This window comes from Lissotriton helveticus, chromosome 4_1 (genome assembly GCF_964261635.1).
Source record: "Lissotriton helveticus chromosome 4_1, aLisHel1.1, whole genome shotgun sequence".
Taxonomy (NCBI): domain Eukaryota; kingdom Metazoa; phylum Chordata; class Amphibia; order Caudata; family Salamandridae; genus Lissotriton; species Lissotriton helveticus.
In genome coordinates this window covers 585,778,584-585,796,453 of record NC_136063.1, presented here as the reverse complement: position 1 = coordinate 585,796,453, position 17,870 = coordinate 585,778,584, and the positions used below count along the sequence as shown (strand labels likewise).

At 49.4% G+C, this 17,870-nt stretch overlaps 1 protein-coding gene across 7 annotated transcripts in view; it reads right to left on the bottom strand.

Moving 5' to 3' along the window:
- Positions 1-17,870, bottom strand: part of MYBL1 (MYB proto-oncogene like 1) — a 673,529-nt gene that overhangs the window by 158,095 nt on the left and 497,564 nt on the right. For all 7 annotated transcript variants that reach the window (XM_078687219.1, XM_078687216.1, XM_078687217.1 and 4 more), the window contains one exon: positions 4,567-4,681. In XM_078687219.1, coding sequence (XP_078543345.1) covers positions 4,567-4,681 — 115 coding nt within the window. The remainder of the gene's footprint in view (positions 1-4,566; positions 4,682-17,870) is intronic.

Sequence of the window (17,870 nt, the reverse complement as noted above, 5' to 3'; positions counted from 1 at the left end):
CCGTAGCCCTGGAGTCCTTGAAGCGTTCAAGCGCATGATCTGCCTTGCGACCAAAGAAGTGGCTGCCATCAAACGGCATGTCTATGAGGGTGCTCTGGACATCAGCCGAAAAGTTGGCGGACCTCAACCAGGCGTGGCGGCGAACCGCCACCGTCGTAGACATCGCCCTGCCCAGTGAGTCTGTGGTATCCAGCCCACATCAAGTAGAATACCGCGCTGCGTCTCGTCCCTCCGCGAGGGCTTGAGCGAGCTTCGCCCGGGTCCCTTCCGGGCACTCTGGCAGCATGGCCGCAACTGTATCCCACAGAGAGTGGGTATAACGGCCCAAGAGGCAAGCGGTGTTGACTGACCGCAGTCCGCAGCTAAGGGACGAGAACAGTTTCTTACCAAACTGTTCGTACCTCTTGGATTCCCGATCTGGGGGTGCAGTCGGGAATGCGGATTGGGAAGTGGAGGCCTGGATAACCAGGCTCTCGGGGGTGGGAGGACAGGAAGCTAGGGTCGCCCTGAGCTGGGTGGTGGCGCCTGGCGACGTGCCTATCTACAGGGGGGCCTGTAGCGGCCCTGGTCCAAGTGCCCAACAGGACGTCCATGAGAGCCTCATTAAACGGCAGTAAAGCCTCCGGAGAGCCAGCCTGCGGTCTAAGGACCTCAGTGAGGATATTAGGCCTCACAGTAGCGACGGGGAGCTTAAGCGCCAAGGCCTTGGCTGCCCGCGTCAGCACCACGCAATAGTAGCCCCCTCCTCCATAGCCACGGTAGGAGGGGAGACAAAACCAGTGTCAGGTGAGGTGTCTAGACCACTGGCCTCCCCTAGCTCCTCTGTACAGTCCTGAAAGGACTGACACTCGCGTGTCGGAGGGTCCTCAGACCCCTCTCAACCCTCCTCGTTCTCCATCTCCTGAAATTCAGGGTCTAAGGATGGAGCCGGATCAAAGAATGCAGCGTTGAATGCGGGTCAGATGCCGGATCCGGACCGAGGGAGGGATCGGGGACGTCGTCGTCTGGGGACGACACCCTGGGGGTCGGCACTGGCAGGGGAGCCGTGAGGTCGACCAGCGGCGACCCGGATCCGGTGGGGCCTTGCGGTGTCGGGACCGAAATCGCCGACGGCGCTGGAGCCGAACCACCCGAGGGCACCGGGGACGAAGCCGCCGGCCTGCCAAGGCCCCCAGTCGGGGCTGTGGGGGCCCGAAGGCGCACCGACAACCCTCGACGGAGGGAAGTGAGTCCTCATGGCCACGAGGAAGTCACGAATCTCCTCCGGCGTCGCATTAAGCCCAGGGACCGGCGGGTGTGGGGCTGGCTGCAACGCCTGTGGCTCCGGCAGAGCCGCGTGGGCGGTGTCGCTCGAACCCCCGGCCGCATGGCGCGAGCGTCGGGGGGAGTCAGAAGAGCAGTGTAGCTGCTTTGACTTCTTGTGCCTCTTACCTGAGGACTTGGAGCCCGACGAGTGGTGTCGACTCGATGAGCTGGGATGACTCCGTCCCCACGACCGGTCCCTCGACCTCCTCCTGGACCGGGACTTCGAGCGGCGCGGGCCGACTGCCGGAGCTCGAGGCGCTTACGGGACCACTCCCGTCTAGCCTTTGACGTCAAGGCCCGGCATTCGGGGCACGACTTGTCATCGTAGTCGAACCCCAAACAATGTAGGCACCGGCGATGGGGGTCGGTAACCGACATCAGTCGGTGCAGTCGGTACAGGGCTTGAACCCGGGCATCCCTACCGGCACCGATGGAGTCGTTCGACTTGAAAAACAGATCAAAAAGATCAAAAAGGTTTAGTCAAAAAAAGACTAAGGGTACCACTTTTTCAGGATCGGCGCTTGCTGACGCGGAAAAAAGAAGAACTGATGTCAGCGCTGGTGTTCCTCCGGAATTTACGGGGTGATCATTCACTCCTAGCGACCATCTTTGAACGATTTGAGAATATCTCCGGCCTGGCCATAAACCCGGGAAAATCCCTGGGCTTCTTTCTCCAGGAAGGACAGCGGCCTATCCACATACAGTTTGGTACCTATGAGCGCCATGTGGCACCGACCACATTTAAATACCTCGGTATTAACGTGTATCGGAGTCCGGAAGACCAGATTGAGGGTAATGTACGGAGGGCAATCAATGGCCTTCGGGGTAGCGTGAATTTCTGGGCGTCCCTGCCCCTATCTGTAATGGGCCGGTGGCGATTTCAAAGATGGTTCTGCTCCCCCGGATACTGTACTACTTCGTAAACTTACCAGTACTACTTCCGCAACAAATTTTTACCACACTAAACACATTATTAATCAATCACATTTGGGGGTCGCGAAGACGGCGAATAAGCCTCAAGAAATTACAACTGAACACTAGACAAGGAGGCCTCAGCGTGCCAGACCTACGAAGCTACTACTATGCAAGCCAACTCCAATGGCTACCACGCTGGGTGGCTGGTAGAAACCTAAATGAGATTGCCTTTACAGCGGACAAACTAGCACGTGGAGACCTACATTCCCTTCTACTGCCTGCTGCCAAGATCCCCAGGGACTGCCATCCCCTATTACACGTAGCTGTGAGATGCTGGCGGAAAGCACTGGCGTACATAGCGGGGACCGTTCCCTACGCAGACAACATCCCCCTCCTAGGACTCCCAACGCCACAAGGGAACCTGACACAACGCAGATTACAACCCTGGACGGCTGCTGGGGTGGACAGAGTGGGGGACCTGTTTGGGGACGACACTCTACTAGATCATGCCTCTTTCGCACAATCCACAGGTGCCCCGCAGCGATTGTACCTCCTGCACGCCTCGGTGACCCACTATGTAAGACGTACATGGGCTCCACAACGCACCAAGCCAGACCAACACGAATTAGTTCATCTCCTTCATTATATGGGGACGGATGGACACTTAGTAAAGTGGCTCTATGTGGGCATTAGAGAACATGCAGCTTTGCCCCTCACCACACAGGGATGCGGACACAGGGGAGGCTGTAACAGACGGGGACTGGAAGATCATCCTAGGTCACCATAGACGGGTGTCCAGGAACGTTAAATTCTAATTTATACAGGCCATGATTTTACACAGGGCATATCTCACTCCCCAAAGGCTCCACAGGATGTTCCCCGCCACCCCCCACAATTGCCCTAGATGTCAGGAGGATGAAGCAGGCATCCCCCACATGTTGTGGACATGTCCGAGACTACACAACTACTGGGTGACAATCAGAAACACACTACACACTGTAACAGCCCTGCAGATCCCTGAGGGGGCACTACCCTGCCTGATAGGACACAGGAAGAGATCCAAGACCTGTAAAGCACAACTGAAATTCTTAGATTTAGCCCTCTTGTTGGCACTCAGAGTTCTCACTATGAGGTGGAAGTCGCCCAGACCCCCGAATGTAGAAATATGGCCATCTGACTTGTTGAAATGGGGCAAAGCGGAAGCAGCGGCGCTGCGTAGGGAGGAAGAGAAAGGACTACGTAAATATCCTATTGCTCAAGAATGGGAAGGAATGTTGATAGAGCTGAAAGAAGTGGACCTAGAAATGCCGCAAGGACATATCATCTGACCGTACATAGGATACGTGGAATGCCAGCACGTGCGCTTACTTAGGCAAGATGCACCGGTTAACCAAGCCTAAAGACTGAAACATTTTCTGGAAAGACTAAAAGCTAATATATCCAAATTATGGAGTATGTACAAAGGAATAGTCTGGAGACAGGGAGGGGGTGGGGAGGAGTTGAGGGACGGTTCATATGCAGGCGATATTGTAATTTGAATACAAAGGATAAACGTTGTATTGGAATGATATCCGAAAACATGTAAGATGTGATGAAACGAAAGATACGAAGACTACTATGCCAAAGTTGAGTTAAAGAAAACGGAAAAGACTGGAAAAATGTACAATGATTAAATATACCTTGTAATAACTGCCACAGTCACGAATAAAAAGTAAAAAAAAAACTGACGTCAGCGTGCAAGGGCGGCGTCTAAGTACTCCGACTGTGTCATCACGGCGCCAACGACGCCGGACGCATAGCCGCGGACGACGCCTACCGACGCGCAGGGGTACTGCTACGCAAAACTTTCCGGATCCAGTCTGACGCCTGGGATATTCTAAGGTAAGGAATCTAATACTAATGTGTTTCTTTCAGATATGTATTTCCTGTTTTTTGACTCTACATTTATCGGGCCGTTTAATTTTGTTTATCGTAAATTATGGTCATTGAGTAGAAGGAAAAAGGCTGGGACTGGAAAGTTCATATGAATAAATCAATGTAGTGTTTTACAATTCCGCATAAATGCAGGCATCTCCTAGAGTTTAAGAATATCAATGAACATCCCATGATGAAGCAGAGAGCAGTTAACAATCTTGATTAGTGAAGTGCAAATTAACATAATGATAGTAATTAATAGTTAGCTGCCACATATCTTGTAGTGAAATACACCCCTTTACTAATCCATATAACCAAAAGTATCCACACAGAGAAACCTCTCCCAAACTTACAACAAACTATTTTAATGAAAACCATAATTTTGTAACTAATTCATGACATTACAACACTATACGGATATTTAAAACATACCACGACTTTTAGAGGCCCATACTTTTTCTCCTGGGCTGCTAAAGCATTCTTAAATGGAGTTGGTGTCCTTGGCGTGGTTCCCATTAGAGATCTTCTGATAGTAGGTGTCCTAAAACTATAATTCAGAAAGTAATATTAAAATAAAACCCTGATTTAAAATGAGTGATTAGGTGGTGCAAAAAGATGTGGTCTTTTTTACCGGCTAGTTTCAGACACCAATATTTTAGAGCAATGCCAGTCACTGATTACATACTACTCTCAAAAAGCACACTTCTATCTGAAAATGTTTATTTAAGCATTAAGGTATTATTTCAACAATGTGTGATTTAGAAAGGGGTAGTAGAATGTGGGTTGGGGTGAAGATTAGTGGCAAATACCGCTGACTCAAATAAAAAATAACCCTTCAGAGAGGTGGCTGATAGAATCTTTCTAAGCTTCTACTACTCCTCGTTGCCTTTCTACATCTGGTATGGAATGGATTTGTCTTTTAAAACTGCTCATACTACACTTTGCGAGTGCTATGATAACCTCTGTAGATTACTTACTCGAACCAGGTCCCAGCTGGATGATTTATTTTACACAACTCAGTTTTCCTGGCATCAAGTAGTTTAGAACAGTGTTGCCAATAAAGTCTTGTAGATTCATCTGAAATGACCCATTGCTCGCCATCAAAGTTAATATGTCTGCCACAGCCCCACCAAACTCAAGAATTATAACGGAATCCAAAACTAACAAATGAATCATATCCTCAAATGGGCAATATGTGAGCGGGTGAGTGTTCTGCAGGAATCTTCATAGCCATCAGAAATGTATTAAAGGTAAGTAAAGTATCCTAATATTAGATGTTAACTCACACAGATTATTTACTTGAATACTCCTAAAGCAAGTAAGGATAAGGGCTGATGATAAGAAATGGTTACTTGCTTGTGGTTCTGGTTCTGCATCATAGTAATCTTCATTAAAGTCATAAATGTTGGAATAACTCCCAGCTGTGTGGGTGGCCCCTGAACACTTCCTAAATATGTGTCCATATAATAAAGCACAATGGGCGCTGATGCCCATATAATGAACGTGCAGCATCTTTCATACGCCTATCCCTGGCAAAGTGTTTCGGCAAAAGGAAGAATGTTAGAAGACATAAAGTGCATATGGCCAGCAAAATAAAAACAAAAAAAACTGTCTACCACTGAGGAAACGGTGTAGCCTGATAGTCTTTAATTGTAAAACTGTGAAAACGACTCTAGGAGTTTTCACACACATGATGCACTGTAGTGGCTGTTGCCTCAAGAGTCAGTATTTTGGGGAGTGAAGTAGAGACAGAAATATTACAAATAGCAGTAGTTGTTGTTTCAAATGCCCAAGACAACTCAGCCGCGGGAGGTGGGCATGTGGCTCAGGACATCGAAGGATAAAAAAACAGGACTACAAGAATGTAACCATTTCTTTTGCATTGTAGTCGATAATCGTTAAATAGACTAGCAATCTAAGAGACCATTTGCAGCTCTCGGCCAAAGAAACATGACTTCATAAAGTTCTATAGCATCATTGAGAATGAGACATGCATAACTGAACAGATTCCAAGTGGCGCTTCAGTTTCAGCATGCGACTGAATCTAGGTAATAGTGCTATGTAAATGTATGCAGTGATCTCCACCTAGCAACTTTGAAAATGTCTGCCTATGGACATTCCTGAGTCAAGCTGTGGTGGTTGCTTTACCCCTAGTGAAATGGGCTCCAAATTCAAGTGGGAAAGTTTTATCTGCCAATTGGTATCATAACAAACTTCATGTCATAATCCACCTGGCAACAGGTGGTTAAGATGTGGCTGGGTCACAATGGATTTAGCTATAGTTACCAAATAACTGGTCACATTTTCTCACTCACGTGGTTTTATCTAAGTAGAACCAAAGTACCCTCATTACATCTAATGAATGCAGGAAGCGTTCTGCATCCTTATTACCACCCAATTAGCATGTTTCCACAACAGAAAGTCACCCTTCAAACAGGTATTATTGCTATTAAGAGTGCTCTTGTCCAAGAAAGATGCTGAAATGCAGTCTTGTGACTTAGCTTAAAGGGAGGGCCCATTAATTTTGATACATCTGCGATCAGATCCCATGAACGAGACTGTGCTCTGATCACAAGGAACACCTTTAGGTGTTATTGGAAATCTTTGAATACTGGACGATTGAAAATGGACACCTTACTTGGAATATTTCTAAAGGCCATAATTGCAGTAACATGAGTAGTTATGGAAGGAAATGGAAACGTTAATGGGGACAAGACAAGTGCAAGAGGTATGGTATGATGTCCTCTTGACATGAGATTGGGTTAGGTTCATCCATTATTTTGGCACAACATTCAGAATCTTTAACATTTCATTGCATAATAACTCTTCAATGAACGCTTTGCTTCCTTCAAAAATGCCATACATCTTGGTGGCAAGTTCAAATGTCCAAACTGGCTGACTTCAGGAGCCATACTACCAAGTGCTGATACATCTGGATGTTGCATTTGACCCTGGAGTCTACTTACAAAATTCTGACTTAATGGCAGCCTCTTGTGTGGCCTGATGGACATTTAAAGAAGGTCTTGGTACCATCACTGCCTTGACAAGTCTGATATTATTTAGAATTATCCATGCCTGAGTTTTGCACAGCTTCTGCTGCACCGTCAGATAGAGTGGGATTGTAGAAAAGCCACTGAGTAATGCCCTTGGCCAACTTATTAAAAGAGCATTTCTCACTGATCGTGGCTCAGAACTCTGAATGTGAAGTCTCAGCATTTTCTGTTTTTAGCTGTTGCGATCTTACAATGTTTTTCCACACTCTTGGAAAACGTTTGCACAATTTAATCATCCAGAACCCACTGCTGAATATCCTTGTTAAAGCAAATGAGGAAATCAGCCTGTTAGTTTACAGTGCTTTTGGGGTAAGACCTCTGGCTACTGCCCATAGACAATTGCCCATATCTTCTGTGTTTCTCAAAAGTGTATGAATAGGTTATAGCTGAGAGCCCCCCGAACACCCCACACATTCCTCATGAGACAATGACAACTTTGAAATATCCTATCGACCTCTGCTTTACCCTAGAAAAGGTCAACTGTACAATAAAGGCCAGCAAGGGATGGAAGGCACCCGGTCCGGATGGTGTCCCCATAGATCCTTTATAATCAAAGCCGTTATTATGGGGGCTTCTTTTAACACAGGTTTTAGCAGCCGTTGCTCTACGGGGTTCATAAGGACCTGGTCGGAATCAATATTGGTCCCTATATTCAAAAAAGGTGACCACCACAACCCCGCTTGCTACCGGCCATTTTTCACAAATAGATTTCTTGGTAACGGTGGCAGGGCGCATAACGCTAATCCGACGACAGGACTGGGCAGAAAGAAACACATTTTATCCGAATTACTATTCGGATTTAGACAGAGTCTTGGTAGGGTCTAGGAAGGATTAAACCTTAATATTTTGATGGGGAAATATACTTTGGCCAAACAGGGGAAACTATATTTGGCCTTTGTAGACCTTACGGCAGCTTTTGACTGTAATCCATGCCAAATTATGGAACATACTAGCTGATATGGGGATGGAAGCTCCACTAATACACTTCCTGAGACAACTCTATAATGGGGCAAAAGCTAGGGTCCGCCATGGGGCCAAGATCGAATGCACTGCACCGTTTAGCGTGGAAAGGGGTGTTAGACAGGGCTGTGTCCTTGTGCCGTTCTTATTTACAATCTTTACCAATCGTTTGGGCCAAACCTGGGTGAAGCAGTGTCAGGACCAGCCCCAAATAAATAAACAACCTATTGTACGCTGATGATGCAGTGCTGATGGCCCGCACGCAATTGGGGCTCCAAAGGGTATCGACAAATTACAATGTATATATGGAAAATTTGGGCCTTAAAGTGAATATTTCAAAAAACCTTCATCATGAAGTGCGGGAAGGGGAGTTTAAAATGTAGGGACATACTCATTACCAATAACGTCCATTACTAATGGGACATGGTCACAGGCAGTTAAAGCTAGGAAGCTATTATTTATGAAGACCTCGGCCGCTCTAGCACATTTTGCAAGGAAACTGGGTAGATGACCCCCGGGAGAGCTCTTGCATATTTATAGAGCCAAATGTGTTACAACAGCTGTGTATAGTGCAGGTGTATGGGGCTACTGCATTCTTAAGCCCATACAACTGGTGGAGAACGCCTTCTTAAAATTTCTTTTTGTGGCCCCCGGTAGTACATCCACCTACGTATGCCACTCTGAATTAGGTTTATCCTATATAACGGATCTAATAAAACTTCAACTCGCCCTTCTGTGGCATAGGATCTGGACATGGGCAAGTACCTCTCTTAACCGTGTCATCATAAAAGATAGCCTTAAGATGGAAAGGGCACTGGATGTACCATGGTTGAGATACAAAAAAAATGTCATGAATGATCTTGTACATCCAGAATATTTCGACAATCCAGTCTCTATAAGGTCCATTAACAGAAACGGTTTTAAAATATGTTGTATGACGCACCTGCAGACAAATAGATTTATAGCGGAGGCCCTGAAAACATCAGTACAGTCTAATCTAATGGTACTTACTACCTATAGTATCGAGCCATATTTAAAATCAACAATGAGTGGCTATGAAAGATTGGTCTTGAGTTGTTTTAGATTTGGAAAATTCCCTCACTAAATACGTTTTTCCAACAATAAATGATTGGTCTAAATCAATGTGTAACTGCCAATGTGATGGTACCTCCTTGCAGTCGACAATGCATGTAACTTTATTTTGCGAATTTTACAAAACACAAAGAAGGAAATGGATTTTGCCAATTTTAAGAGTATTGGGTCTAAGACAATGCCGTCCTGCATTTTTACAATTGCAACTTTTAGATAACAAATGTTTTACAAGACCAATTGTGTGTTTTTTAAAAAGTGTAATTAAATGCAGAAAATTTGTCATGGAATGAAACTACAAAAAGCTTGGATACGACTTAGCTGTAAGCGTTGGTCTTTTAAAAAAATCTTGCTTTTATTGTAATGCTATTTTACTCATTGAAGATTATGATCATGAAATCATATATGTTTTTCCTTTTGTATGCTTTAATGATTTTTTATGCAAAAATCGAATCAGGCTTTCTATTGATTGATTGATTCTGGCGTACGAGGTGGGAGGAGCGGTGTACGGTGTGCAGCGGAGTACGGTGTGCAGCGGAGAGAGAGCCAGCCGCGGCACCGCACCGCATCCTTGGAGTCGTGAACCATGAGTGTGGTCGGGCAGAGACGCCGAGACTCGCGGTGGGCCGCCCATCTTATTGACTCCCGTTCGGGTGCCTGTGTATCCTAAAGCCTTCGCAAGCTTTCGCTTAATGCGGCTGGAGCTGTAAGATAACCGCCGACTCACAGGAGCCACGAGTCAATTACCAACGTGTCAGGAGCCGCAAAAACTTCTGCCTAACATTCTTTGTCTTTGCCGCAAGTCATTTTTCAACGCGATAGAAGCCGCAAAACGCTTTTCCAACGCTGCTAGAGCCTAACGTTCTTGTCTTGTCTTTATCTTTGCCGCGATTCGATTTCCAACGCAGCACGAGCGAGTCAATTACCAGGAGCCCAAAAACTTTTTGCCTAACATTCTTTGTCTTTGTCTAACGTGGCTGAAGACGCATTACATTTGCTGTGTTCTTACTGCTATTCATCTTCCGGGTCGTTTAGGCACTCTGCCTGCCTTGCGGGGGTCTTCATAGTCTTCATAGCCGGCACTCATACCATCGAGCCGGGCTGCATCCTGCCTGCTCTGTTGCATTGTTGCGTTGCTGGGACTCCCATAGCTGGCGCCATTACACCACCGGACTACCACCCCCAGGACCGCTTGCGGCAACCACGCCGCTGACGCGGTTACCACATGCAAGGAGGCGCTGAAAAGGGCGTCCGGACCCTCTAACAGTCCTTACCAATATCATCATTTGTGTATAATACCTTTTTTTGAGATATTGCTGGTGTGTGGTCCGTGTGGACCGCACTAGTTGTTTTAAACCAATATTACTTTGTGTAGTGAAATTGACAATGGCCAAAAGAAAGTCACTTACGGGGAAAGGGGTGGCGGGCACGCTGGAGGCCTTCTTGAATAGAGCAGAGTCAGTCCTAATGCATGAGATTGCCATAACAGAGCGTAGGCTTTCTCTAGATCCCCTGGTTTCAGGGACATCAAATATTTTGCATGTGCAGGAAGTAGACTCACCTACTGCCCCTGTTGTTTTATCTCCCGATATATCTCCTGTTCTTGACTGTCCAATACTGGTAGCCCCATCTCAAGATTCTGTTTATTTTAATAAAGAGGGTGCTAGACCTAAGGTTTTCACCAGGGCCCAAAAAGCTAAAAGTTCACGCTCAGCCCAAACGAAACCTCCGGGCAAAAAAAGAAAATCAGTGAATAGTCTTGGCCTCCCTAACAAAAGACAGACAACGGGTATGGGTCATCCTAATCTCCCGAGCCGCCTTCACCTCTACAACCTCCGGAGAAAGCTTTTACCCTGGAGATGGTGGGAGCTGCTTTGGCCGCAGTGGGAAGTAATGATTTCTGGCAAAAATTGGAAGACATAGTTAGGGTGGTCACCTCCCCCTTGATGGTGTCACTTGCTAATATGAAAAAAAGATTGTCCACCTTGGAAAAACTGTGTACGCCCATTATCTCAGCAAATTCTCATTCGGCCACAAGCCCTCCCTCAGCATTAACCATTGTTCCGATAGTCCCCTCATGTACTACCGATCAGCATAGAGTTCCTGGGTTTCAACCATGTCTAGGTAATTCCACTATTGCTATTGCTTCCTCGGCCACTAGTGGAAATATTGTTGAGAATACTCCTTTGCAGCCTCCTCCTGGTGGGCTGGTGCCTTCAAATATGAACTGCTATAATGGCCGGCAGCAGGGGCCTTTGATCCCTGAAAATGTTACATATAAATTTGATCGCCCCGCTTTAAGTAAATAGCTAGCCACTCAATCAAGGATGGCTGAAGCGCAACAGAGGGCAGGTAGAGGGGGTCTTAATGCTCCAGGCACATTCCATTTGCCGCCAGAAGCTAATCCATTAACTGTAGTCTTAGCAAATGTACCTAGACTACGTCAAGGGGAATTTGAGCACAGGTCAACTTTGCGTAATTGATTTTTTTAAAATATATTTTTATTGCAGATTCAGAAAATGTACAATCAATTGGTCCGACAGTCCCACCCCACACATGTATCCTGTACAGATCATAAATGAAGCCACACACAGCCATTCAGCCCACATCCCGGAGGTCGGGCGGCGATAGCTAGGAAGCACTAGTAGCGGAAATCCAAAAGGAATGAAGCAGTGACACTGTTCGGCAAGACAATCAATGATCTGCTTTTCTATATCTCCCAAATACTGAACCCCCCAAGTAACCTGTCCTATATCTCCAATGACGGTTACGGATGAACAGTGTCAGCTTGCTACGTGTTCTCCCCCACCTATGTGGCCCCCCATCTCAGGCGTCCCAGTAAGAGACAAACTCAATGTATAGTTCCCACGTGGTGGCCCCCTGATCAACTGCAGCACTCAAATGTCGGCCGTTGACACCTAGCGCCCTGTCATCTCCCATATCTCCGATAGGACCCTCAGCCCAACCCCCACCCCATCCCTCCCCCCAACTGCTACTGGTGTGGGCCTGAATCATAACTAAACTGCATCGGACGAAACCTGAAGGATCAACATTAATCTATCAGTGCATCACATGGATTCCCTGCCAGACCTACCCTCCTTAGTCCTCCTCTGGTATCAGGCAATTGCCCAGTGACTGCACCAACCCCTCCCATGCCCGCACCATTTCCAAACTCTTCTCGTTAGCTGTACGAGATGCCTGCCTAAGTCGTACAGTGCTTTCACTGCGGGCCCACTTGAGAAGTTCATTCGCCCACCTCTTACCTGACGGACCGTCTGCCGATTTCCAATGCCAGGTGATCTCCCTCTGGGCTAAAATAAGGCCAAGGTCAATGAATTTGCTGGTGACCTTCGTCTTTTTCGTGTGGGGGAACCAAAGCAACTGGCACGCCGCCATATCATATTCCACCTGCCTTTCTGTGACCTCAGTAAGTAGCTCCCCAATCTCAGTCCAATACGACCCCAGCTTCGGGCAGTCCCACAGCATATGGTCCAATTCCACCCCAGGCATCAAACACCTAGGGCACGCCGCATCTTGGACCTGGAAATACCTCCGAATCCTCCCTGGGGTGAGGTAAGCTCTATGCACCACGAAAAAGTGCACTTGCTGAAATCTGGCGTTCCTACAACCCTTCCAAGTCCTCCTCAGGATATGCCCCCACGTCGTGTCCGGTATGGGCTTCCCCAGACTCGCTTCCCACTTTTGTTTCAGGGTCGTGAGCGGTTCCAATCCCTCAGTCAGCATACGAGAATGCAAACAAGTGACCGCTTTAACCGTCCTACCGCCATCACCACATACTGGCAGGCCATCGTGGTCGGTGGCTCCGAGTGCCCGGTCTTCCAGTGCTTCCTTATCGCCGCCGTCACAGCCATATGTATGAGGAAACTCCCATCAGGGAGGCCAAACTGCCCCTGCACCGCCCGGAAGGGTAACAGCTCACCATCGGCATACAGGTCACCCATCATCTGGAGCCCCGGCTCCTCCCATTCCATGAGGGGAGACCAGCCCCCCCCCATGTGGCAGGGCCGTCAAAATCCCCAGATGGATTTCCGGTGCATAGGGGTGTGTCACCCCCGCCCCCCTTTGGCTTTTGTTCCAGCACAGCCTCAGGGTCCTTTCCTCCAGGGTCAAGTCCTCCAACGCAAGCCGCTGCTGCATGACTATGTACGATAGGACGTGCCTCTGTATTCCTTTTCCACGATTTTGTATCGGGCCCCTAAACTCCCTCGCGACATTCTGCGTGAGTACCTGCAGCTGCGCTGCTAGATAATAAAGTTCGAAGTTAGGGACCGCCAGGCCCCCCTACGACTTTGGCCTCAACAACGTGTCCAGTGCCACTCGCCTCCTCCCACGCCCCCACAAAAAATCAATCGTGAGCGAGCGCAGTTCCCGAAAGAACCTGGGAGATATCCACAGTGGGAGCGTGCGGAAATAATACAGTAGCCGCGGCAAGGCCACCATCTTGAGCAGCGCAACTCTCCCAACCACCGAAAGGAGAAGGGTGGCCCAAAACGCCATACAGCCCCGCAGAGCTCTCACACAGCGTCCTATATTCCCTTCCAACATATCAGCAGCCTCATGGTAGATCCGCACTCCTAAATAGGTGAGGCACGATCGTTCCCACATTATATCAGCGGCTTACTGTGGTTGGGGCATGTCCGCTCGCAGCGGGAAAATGCACGTCTTGGTCCAATTAACCCGAAGGCCGGACAGCTCCCCAAAAGTCTTCAGCATATCCATCGCCCCTCGCAGCGCTATAGACGTGTCTTCCAAAAATAACAGCAGATCGTCAGCATATAACGAAATATAGTGCTGCGTGCCATTGCACAAAAGGCCCCTGAATGCTAACCCCGTTCTAGCGTGTAGCGCCAGAGGCTCAATCGCCAGCGCAAACAACAGGGGCGAGAGCGAACATCCCTGTCTCGTCCCTCTCCGTACCGGGTACTCCACCGATATTACCGGACCTAAACGCACCCTGGCGGTAGCTGAGGAGTACAGGACTTTAGTCCAACGACGAAATTGCGCCCCTAGAACCAACTTCTCCAGTACCCTGTCGAGGTATTCCCACTCCAGGATATCAAACGCCTTTTCGATGTCGATGGACAACACGGCCGGCTTCATGGTTACATCCAGAGCACCCCCGAGCACTCGTACAAGACGGCAAATGTTGGCCGCAGTATTCCTGGTAGGAATAAATCCCGCCCGGTCGTCATGAACTAGTGCCGTCATATGCGGCAAAAGTCTTGTGGCTAAAATTTGGCTCAAGATTTTGTAATCCACCGTCAGCATGGATAATGGACGATAGGAGGTCACATCGGTGCCCTCCCTGCCTGGCTTCAGCAGGGGGACGATCAGCGCCTCTCTCATGGACTTGGGCAGGTGGCCCTGCTCCGCTGCCTCGTTATAGACCTCCAGCAATCGGGGGGCCAAGATGTCAATATACTTGACATCGAATTCGATCGGGAGGCCATCCACTCCAGGCGTCTTGTTCCTAGCCATCTGCTTAATTGCGCACCTAATCTCAGTCAGTGTTATGGCTTGGCCCAGGGTCTCAGCATCCTCCTCCTCCAACTGAGGGAAGTGAATCCCTGCCAGGAAGTCCTCTATATCCACAGCGCCCACCATCAGGTGACTTTGATAGAGAGATGTGTAATAATCCAAGAAGAGTGAGATGATTGCCGTTTGGGAGTAGACCAGTTCTCCCGTCTCCATTCGTACACTCAAAACCGGGCTACCCCTTGGTTCCGGGTTCGCCAGCCTTGCTAACAACGTGCCCACCTTGTCCCCCTCAGCATGTACCTTCGCCGTATACTGCCTATAATCAAAGCTCCTTAGCCTCTCCGTTTCAGCCGCCACTCGTTCCTTCGCCGCCAGGAGCCGCGCCTGCACTGCCTCCTGTTCTGGCCTCTGACTCTCAATGTCCCCCAGTGCTTCCTCTGCCTTGCGGACATCGGCCAGGACCACTGTTCTCTCCCCACAGTGCTTATTAATACACAGACCTCTTACCACCACCTTAAATGCGTCCCATTCCACAGCCCTAGTAGAGGCCGTCCCGCTATTCTCACTGAAATAGCGCTCGACGCCATCCCGGATGTCGGAGCGAAAGACCTGATCTTCCAAGGTATCTGGGTTCAGTCTCCAAGTGGGGATCGCAGACCTCGCCCGCCGCCACTGGAGGAACAGCAACTGAGGATTGTGATCTGAAATAGTCCTCGCTAGGTATTCAGAGTGCGCTGCCAGGGGAGCCACCGCTGGACCACATAAGATCGTGTCAATTCTAACATGTAAGTCATGTATTGCAGAGAAGAACGAATAATCTCTATCTTCAGGGTGATGCCCTCGCCATATATCAACCAGTCCCCACCTGTCTTGCCAATCCATTCTCTGCTTCGCTACTCTTTGGACCGGGGACTCAACCAACGGTGGGTGTGATCTATCTAATGCGATGTCAGTGATTGCGTTGAAATCCCCCCCCAATATCACCGGTCCCGCTAAATAGTGTGCTAAAGTGCCCGAGAGTGCGCCTAGGAATCGGGCCTGATCCGTGTTCGGAACATAGATACTACAGAGCACCACATCCTGGCCATATAATCTCCCTTCAACCGCCACATACCTGCCCCCGGATCGACAATCTGTTTTGTAACCTGGAAGGGGATCCCCGCCCTCACCCAAATTAAGACCCCCCTGGCGAACGCAGAATAGGCCGTGCCGAACACCTGGCCCCTCCACCTCTTCTGCAGCGCAGCACACTCCAGTTTGGTAAGATGTGTCTCCAGGAGCAACGCTATCTGGACCCCCCTGCGCACTAAATATGCATGCACCCTGTGGCGCCTAGACATGGTATGCAGCCCCCGCACGTTCCATGTGATACATTTCAATTCAGGTAATGTCCCCATAACAGTGTCTCCCCGTCAACTCCATCCTCAAGCTGCTCCAGCCCACACCAGAACTGTAACCCCCCAAAACCAGAACACCCCATAACACTCCCACAGCCCTCCCCCCCAGAACAGGACCCAATAACAAAGTGTCAGTCCCCATCCAAACTACCAAAACAAATCACACTGTACTATCCTGCAGCAGCCGCTGCAGGTTGCCTTAAGGGCAATGACAGCGCGGACAGACCCCGACAGGTGGCAGCGCCCGCCCCAGTCTCCAGTCCCCCAACCCCCACAATAGCATTAATTGGTATGACAATCAGGGATAGCACTAGGGACTCCACTCACCCCAAGTTCAGTCCACTGGTGAGGACCGCCAGGGAAGGCCATGCAACTTACAGGTCATCTGCCGACCTAGGTGTTACCTCCGGACCCTTAGAGCTGTCCGCATCAGATAGGTAAGCTCCCGAGTGCTTCCCGACCTCCTCAGATGCCGATCCTCTGATCGAGTCCTCCTTCTGCGACCCCGTGATCGCCGCTGTCGCCGCCAGAGCACCCTGCTTGTTAGCCGCCAATTGTGTTAGCAGTAGGGCCTCTTGGTGTCTCTGTTTCTTTCTGATACGCTGAGATTGGCGTGGCCGTGGTGGCTTAGGCTGCTCCCGGTCCGATCTGCCCCCACGATCCGTTCCCGCTCTGTAAGTCTCCAGCCAGGCCCAGGCCTCCTCAGGCGTCAGGAAGAATTGGGTCGAGCCATCCACAATGATTCTCAGCCTGGCCGGGAATAACAGCGCGTATTGAATCCCCTCATCCCTTAGCTCTTTTTTGACAGCCAGGTAGGTGGCCCTTCGCCTCTGTATCTCCTGCGTATAGTCTGGAAAGATCATGACCGTGCCATTCTCCACTCTAAAGGACCCATTTGCGCGAGCGTTCTGAATCAGCAGATCCCTGTCTTTATAGTGAAGGAGTCTAGCAACCACCGGTCTGGGCGGACGGCCCAGCATGGGCGGTTTGGCCGGGACCCTGTGCGCCCTCTCGAGTGTAAAAAAGGAGGAAAGACCCTCCGGAGCCACCTGCGTCTTGAACCAGCTTTCCAGATAAGTTAACATGTCCGTCCCCTCCACTTTTTCAGCAGGCCGACAACCCGTACATTATTGCGCCAATTTCTACTTTCGGCTTCCTCGTCCCTCTTATCCAGGGTGGTTAGGCGATGTATTACGTCCTCCAGCTTGCGTTCCACCGTTACCACCGCTGGTTTCAGATCTTGAACCACCACTTCAGTGTCCTTAACTCTGTCCACCAATTTAGAGTGGTCTGCCTTCAGAAGTCCCAGCCCCGTTGCAACCTGCTCAATGTCACGGTGTAGGGAGTCCTTTGTTGATGTGATGGCCTCCAGGATTGCATCCAATCTTGCATTCAGCCTCCTCTTCGACGCAGTGCTCTCCGCACCGTCCTCCTCCTCCCGGGTGTCGCTCTGCTCCATGGCCCCCTCAGTCCTACTCTTTGGTTTCATGGTGAGGGCGGAAGCGGTCACTGTGCAGCAGGGTAAGATCCGTGTGCCCCAAAAAAAACAAAAAAAACCCAGCTCTCACGCACTGCTCTAGTCAGCGTGAAAGGGATGTGGCCCCCGCTGGAACCAGAGATCACCGGCTCTCGCCCTCCAGTAGATCACAGCTCCACTTCCATTGTACACACCACAGAGGGCGCCTCACAGGCGTTTGCCGACGTCCACCCTCAGGAGCAGGAGATCTCCAAACACTCA